Raw genomic sequence first — 7,226 nt, 5'->3', positions numbered from 1 at the left:
AACTAAAAAAATAATGTTCAATTTGATGTTGCAAATGAGAAAAATAAATATAAAAAATTATATTTAAAAAAAAAAAAACCAACGAGTCGAAACGGGGAGGATCAAAGGAGTGCAGGATCTACAGATGTAACAGACCTGCTCTATGCAAAATACTTTTATGAATGCTGACTATGCGGCATCACTTTAAAATTGAAAAAATTGTCACTTTCAATCCACGTTTTTTTGCGAATATGAAATTAATAACAAGGCTGTATTAAATATATCTGGGTATTAAATTAGTGACTGGAAAATATGAACAGCAGTGCAGAGAGGGGACGACACCCAACGTACCATTAAATTGATGACACCACGGCGTATGGGTGGGTGAGTCATACCCCCTGAAAAACCGGGGGAATGCACAGCTGGTTTTTTCTTGTATTACTGGTAATTCTATTACTGAAAAACAGTGCTCGTTCTATCAGGTATCAGAACAGTTCCTGGCTAGTATGGTTTACTGATGGAAATAACTTTGCTTATCTATGTATAATATATGTACAACATGTATAACAGATGCCGCCTTATCTCTTGCTGCGTAAAAATTCAGTAAAAGGAAATGCATTGCTCCTACTCTATTTCACAGCATCTACAGGAGTCCCTATTTGTGCTGTATTTGAACTCAGCTTGAAAAGATATTGAGATTGTCTTGAAGGTGTCGGAGACCCCTCTGGCAGAATTTCTTAATTGCTGCCTGCTTATTATTTTTCATAAGAGAGTTCTGTCAATGCCTAATGTTCATTTCATAATTGACCTACTTTGATACCGATCGATTCTTACATTACAATTGTGGCACAACCAGACACTTGTGACTTGAAGGGGTACCATACCAAATCCATTGCCACTAGGCATTATAGTCTCTAAGATTAACATCCATATATGGGTCTTAAAGATGCGTTTTATGATTCCTGTTCAATCATCATTCCAAGTCATCTATTTTGCTAGTTATACACTTTGGTTAACCACATTAGATAGTAGAATTTCATACACCAAATGGTGTTGTGTACCGCAGTGTACATAAATCATACACAGAGCCGCCCCCCAGTGTTTGACTAATCAATTCAGACCCCAATCGCTCAAGCTGTGGCTGTGAAACGCAAAACAAGTTCCAGAAATTGATACCGAGAGCAAAAGAAATACTATAGGCATAGAAGCTGTCAGCTCCCAGTTAGCCTCACTGACACTTTAGCCTCATGAAAATGATTAAGAGGCTGGAGAGGCAATGCTCTATTATAAGAGTATAATCATAATCAATCAGGCAATATGGGGTACATTTACAATACTTTATTAGGGGTTTATCAGGTTTTTGTGGTTTATTATTATTATTGAACTTCAATTGTCATTGCGCTGACTCTCGAGGGGATACGCAAAGATGTTCGATTTGAATGAAATAGGATAGGGTGGGAGGGGAGCTCAAAACTGATATACGCAGAACGGAAACTTGATTAAGTAATTTGTTTTATATCTTGGGCAGACCAGCCGATATGGAGCTCTCGATGCCACAATGATCCTCGCCGCGGAGAATGCGGAAGAAACCGTTGTCGCCCCAGTCAGTGTTCCAAGAGTTGCCGATCAGCCAGTAGGGCACCTTGGATTCACCCCAAACGCCCCAGCCGAGAATGCGTATGGCGTGACCGCCAAGCTCCTTGCCATGCTCATGCTGATAGACACCGCTCTTGTATAAAATCAGATCTTCGTAGACGGTAAACGCCCCCTCGACAGGGCCATTGGTCATGATCTCCAGCTGAATGTCGCGCACATTGCGTCGCACCGAATACGATTTGGAGCCAAAGTTCTTATCCTTGGTATACTCCACGTTGTAGCTGGTCTGACACTGATGCTGACAGCGCGGCGTATTGCCATGAGAGCAGGGCGGACGAGTGCCATTCACATGATGCTCACATGGTGCTATCTCATAAGGACGGCAGCCCTGCAATTGAAGGTAATTATAAATATATATGTACATGCAAAGGTGAGACACAAACCTGAGTAGAGCCGTAGGGTCCGCCACTGACAATACCCTTGCGCGCCCAGTAGCTCCAGGCGGCGCCAGGGAAGCCACCATTGCAGCCAAAGCCGCAGGTGTGGCAGCAGGACACCAAATCATCGGCTGAGAGGTGAAAGTGCACCTTGCCTTTGGAGTGAATGCACACCTTTAAGGAATAGATTTCGAAATGAGCAAACAAAGAGCCGAAAAGCAGCAGCAAAACAAAAGGCCGACTATCGAATCGATAATGAAATGGTCAGGGCATCAGATAAGCCACCACCACTGGTCAGCCTGCCTGCACAAAACTTACGCGATCCGACATGGCTTCAACGGCACCAAATGCCCAACAGGAGCCACACGAGCCCTGGTCACGAATCTCCCCAATGGTGGGGCAATATGGCCAAGCATTTCGGGCATCAAACTCGTCGGGAATGTCAGCGCCATCGTCCCCATACAGTTCGCTCAAAACGATGCTCTTCTCGGGCAGTGAAAACTTGTGGGCATCTGGATGAACGCCCATCAGGCCTCGTATATACTCCTCCGACACCGAAGCTCTAAAATTTCGGCCAACCTGTAGTGTACAAAGCATAGAACACCAGTAGCGTCACACGTCACAAAGGAAAAATCTTTGTTCTTACGACTTACCTTCCAGGTTTTTGCCTTGCTGCGCACCAGCTCGATGAATTCATTGGATAGCATTGAGAACTCCTCCGTGGCGGAGACGACCGTTACCGCCATGGCTATGGCCACCAGCAGTACAAGTTTCATGTTTTTGCTGACAAAGCGAAAATTTTACACACACAGAAGAGAAAAAAGAAATGGAAAATGACGCCGCAGCTTAGGTGAATGCTCTGATAACACTGGCAGAGCTCGTGCACATCAGCAGCCTGCAGCGTTGCTTGTAACTGTGGGGAAAACGGTAGAAAAATGCTTCTTTATGTATGTTTTTGATCTATTGTTTATGAGCGGTTCAGTGTGACCGCGGACTTATGATAACATATACCGCACGACACTCAAAATATCCCATCTCATTTTTATAATATAGCGTAAATATTCCGTAAGCTTAAATCATTTTCCTCGATTTTGATATTCTTATTAATATTATCAGCTCGTTAGGACTATCTGTACTAAAACTATAGTTTTATTCGATTTATGGAATAATTCGCAACCGGATTGGCTGCTTTCCATGACTTTTTTTTATTGTATTGCTTACAAAACAAGGATAAAACGTTATGTGATTGGGCATGGAATGTTAAGTTTTGACAACTTTTTGTTTTTTAACCGGTAATTTCATTAGTTAATGTTAAAATCCTGTTTACCAAGATGCTTTTAAACATTAATAATGACTTTATCTTAGACTGACCTGTTGTTAACCTTTTTATATGTTGCAGTGATGAAAATTCTCATGTTGCAAAAGAGAAACATGCCTGAAGAGACAGAGAAATAATTTCATTCGGAATAGATAAAAAATGTTTGACAGAAATTTGAGAGAACATGCGTGTGGGAGTTTCGATACTCCATATTCTTAAATAAAACTTAAAACTGGAATTTAATAGACAGATCAAATGCATTAAATATACCATTGGTATACCCCATTGTATACAGATGAAATGCATTAAATATACTCGACACGATTTTGCCACTTTGATCCAGACCAACTTTTTATGAATGATATGTCATAAGAATTAGGCTTTCCTGTGGAAAATTTGTTAATGAATTGGATAAAAATGTAGTTTTAGCGCTGAGAGTTCTAACTAGCTGGTAATATTGAATAGAATTGCAAAGTCACTTTACGCTATACTATTTGGTTAGTGGCAAAGTCAAGGAAAATCATTCAAGATTACGGTATATTTTTAAGGATAGTGCGGTATTTTTGGACGATTAATCCGTGGTTACACTGATCCGATGTATACGCAGCTGATTGCAGATTATAACTCCCATTATAATTGTTGAAATGAATATAGCATAAATGCAATGTTTGAAAGCCACAACATACGACAACTTAACTTGGCAACTTAAACAAAAAGCACCGTGGACAAGATGCAGCAGAGTTGTTTTATACGGGATTCTGGTCTCGTTTCTAATCACAAACCCAACCACCGACGCCATACAGGCACGCAGCGACAAGGAACAGCCAAAAACGGTGGGCTACGGAACAGCCCTCCAGTCAGTGATACCCGTACAGATGACACTAGGCTCCAGCTCCTCCTCGGCATCGTCAATATCCGCCTCCAGCTCGGCATTCTATCCGTTGGGGCCGAATGTGCTGTGCTGGTTTTTGCCGCGTGACTTTCTCGAATGCAAGGATGCAATCGATCACAGGGACAATGCAACGGCCAATATCGAGAAGGGATACGGCTGCCTGCGATTCGGCGGCTCCACTTACGAAGATGTGGAGCACACAAAGGTACAGTGCACTGTATACTCGGACATTGATTGCTACGGCAATCGCATCTTCCTCCGCGAGGGTGTGCCCTGTGTCCGCTACACGGATCACTATTTTGTAGCCCCGCTCATCTGCAGCATGATGCTGCGTTTTCTTGGCATTGATCGGTTCTGCCTGGGACAGACGGGAACGGCAATGGGCGAGTTGCTGACAATGGGTGGTGTGGGCGTCTGGTGCATCATTGATGTCATATTGTTGATTACCAATAATCTCCTGCCGAAGGATGGCAGCAATTGGAGTCCCCACGTCTAGATATACATATGTACGTATGTATGTATGCACGTTCTTGTTTGTGTGATATTTTAGAAGTTTAAAGTGCGATAAATAATATTGTTGAAAACTGCTGCAGCATTTTTAAAATAGCCAAACCAAATATATTAAATATAAATGAAAATATATACATACAATGCATAGTTATATAGAACCGATGTTAGGCTAAATTCATGTCATTCAAAGATAAATCAATTAATGTATCCTTGCGGAAACTTTAAATGAACGACTTAAAAAAAAATCGTTTTAATAATCATTATATTTGCGGTTATTATACATATGTATGTGTACCAAAATTTAAGGCTCAAGCTCAGTACTCAGATGTGCAAAACGTTCTTGAAGAAAATATACTAGAGAACGAGGCGATTAAATATCTCGAATCTCGAAGCGTTATATAGAATTGTTTTATCTTTTGTCGACAGAATTAAGACACCAGGAAGAGCACAAGCAAAACAAGCTCAAGAGGGCTAGAAAAAACAATAAATGGAGACGATTTAAAACATTAGTGCAGTCGAAAGAAAAATTACTATATAAATTCTATCAATTTATACACAGAGCGAAATATGTAGCACTTTCTGTCGCAAGAAATTTTGCGCATCCAAGTAATGGGCTTTAAATGGTCGCCCTGATCGGATAGCTGTCAACGAAAGCACCAAAGCATCGGTATTACCGCTAATATGCTTCAATAACTGACACCTCTAGTTCGAAAAGAAACATTTCCGAATCTGTCACATCATATTGTGGAATAGCAGAAACGTTCGTGCAAAAGAAGCTTTGTGAAAATGTCCACCAAAGATCAATATCTCATCTGTACGTTTTGACAAGAGGCACTCCCACGATATATCTGCCAGTTCAATTAAGCTAACCAGATCGATAGATCGCAGCCATGGTGAAATTACTAATAGGAGACGGATTCACCACAGTGCCTTCGAGGTACACCAGCTTGTCAGTCGTTTGCCAAACGTCGACGAAAGAAGTTGTGTATCTTTTTCTTCATTGTTTACGAATTAAGACGTAAGAGGAAGACAATGAAATATGCATGCAACTACTATTCTATTTTGGATGTGTAATTTAATGTGTATGTAATTGAATCTTTATTCAATTACATCTTTTTTAGAAACAAACATGTCTGCAAAATATTTGTTGCTATGCCGCTCCAAATCTTTACTTTGCTGTCAGCAGAAACAATAAAAGCGAAGAGTGCAGAACGTAAAACGTTTGCTATCTCTCTCTAGCGCTTGCCTCTCTGAGAGCTGAGAGAGCCTGGTGAATAAGCTGGTGCTGGTGAGTGGAAGCACTCAGCTCATTGTAGAATTACTAATAGGTAACGTCGTCAGCTGAGTGGAGGAGCACCAGCTTATCCACCACGCTCTCTCAGCTCTCAGAGAGGCAAGCGCTAGAGAGAGATAGCAAACGTTTGTTAGTAATTTCACCATGATTTCACCATGAGCTGGTGTTCCTCGAATGAGAAGGCACTATGGTGAATCCGTCAACTATTAGTAATTTCACCATGACTCAGCTGACGACCACAGTGCCTTCTCATTCGAGGAACACCTGCTCATGAAGTAACTATAAGGAGGCCTCGTCGGTGGCAGAGTTACTCGTTGCTTTTTCTAATTTTCAGTGCTCGTTTGCTTGTCAACGCGGAAGGTTGGTTGCGGACAAAATTTTTTTTCAACATTTTTCAAAATGTTTATTTTTTCAAAACACAGACTACTATTATGTAGCAAACTATTAAATATTAAATTATGAAACAATTATTATGTTTTTTCACCTTCAAATGATTATTCAGCGCACTCCATTGTCGTTGCCCTCACACTTACAGAGAGAGCCCTTTCACTCGCACTTTTCACTCGCACGTTTGCCTAATTTTTTCCGACGAGACCTCCTATAAATCCATCCTAGAAACTATATATTCTTCATGCACCAGCTCATGGTAAAATCATGGTAAAAAGAGCTTGATGAATAAGCTGGTGCTCCTCCACTCAGCTGACGACGTTACCTATTTGTAATTCTACCATGAGCTGGTGCATGGTGAAATTAATAACAAGGTGACGTCGTCAGCTGAGTGGAGGAGCACCAGCTTATTCACCACGCTCTCTCATCTCTCAGAGAGGCAAGCGCTAGAGAGAGATATCAAACGTTTTACGTTCTGCACTCTTCGCTCTTATTGTTTCTGCTGATAGCAAAGTAAAGATTTGGAGCGGTAAAGCAAAAAATATGTTTGTTTCTAAAAAATATGTAATTGAATAAAGATTAAATTACATACACATTTCATTACACATCCAAAATAGAATAGTAGTTGCATGCATATTTCATTGTCTTCCGCTTACGTCTTAATTCGTAAACAATGAATAAAACGAAGAAGACAATGAAAAAATCGTGCGATACACAACCTCTTTGTGCACTGTGCACTGTGCACTGTGGTGAATCCGTCACCTTATTACTAATTTAACTATGATCACAGCTGTCCGAGTTGCTAAATACACC

General features: G+C 40.9%; 2 protein-coding genes across 2 annotated transcripts; one reads left to right on the top strand and one right to left on the bottom strand.

The window, feature by feature from the left end:
* Positions 1–1,327: 1,327 nt before the first annotated feature.
* Positions 1,328–2,956, bottom strand: LOC117590879 (cathepsin B). The gene is made up of 4 exons (XM_034283907.1): positions 2,666–2,956; positions 2,331–2,591; positions 2,019–2,186; positions 1,328–1,963 (listed from the first exon to the last, which is right to left on the bottom strand). The coding sequence occupies exons 1-4, from the start codon at positions 2,786–2,788 to the stop codon at positions 1,493–1,495; spliced, it is 1,023 nt and encodes a 340-aa protein (XP_034139798.1). The 5' UTR covers positions 2,789–2,956; the 3' UTR covers positions 1,328–1,492.
* A 952-nt stretch (positions 2,957–3,908) lies between these two features.
* On the top strand, positions 3,909–5,129 carry LOC117590880 (TM2 domain-containing protein CG11103-like). Its single transcript, XM_034283908.1, has one exon. It carries the CDS (start codon positions 3,990–3,992, stop codon positions 4,716–4,718), a length of 729 nt encoding a protein of 242 aa, XP_034139799.1. The 5' UTR covers positions 3,909–3,989; the 3' UTR covers positions 4,719–5,129.
* Positions 5,130–7,226: the final 2,097 nt, after the last annotated feature.

Source organism: Drosophila guanche, unplaced genomic scaffold (assembly GCF_900245975.1).
Source record: "Drosophila guanche unplaced genomic scaffold, DGUA_6, whole genome shotgun sequence".
NCBI classification, from domain to species: domain Eukaryota; kingdom Metazoa; phylum Arthropoda; class Insecta; order Diptera; family Drosophilidae; genus Drosophila; species Drosophila guanche.
Note: the sequence above shows the minus strand (reverse complement) of the source record. Positions and strands in the feature narration are given on the sequence as shown.

Excerpts from the sequence above, each read along its gene's own strand:
- LOC117590880 (XM_034283908.1), top strand. The coding sequence starts at position 3,990 with ATGCAATGTTTGAAAGCCACAACATACGACAACTTAACTTGGCAACTT.
- LOC117590879 (XM_034283907.1), bottom strand. The coding sequence starts at position 2,788 with ATGAAACTTGTACTGCTGGTGGCCATAGCCATGGCGGTAACGGTCGTC. Across the intron at positions 2,187-2,330 it reads TTGAAGCCATGTCGGATCGC|GTGTGCATTCACTCCAAAGG; the intron begins GTAAGTTTTGTG and ends TATTCCTTAAAG. Across the intron at positions 1,964-2,018 it reads GACCCTACGGCTCTACTCAG|GGCTGCCGTCCTTATGAGAT; the intron begins GTTTGTGTCTCA and ends CTTCAATTGCAG.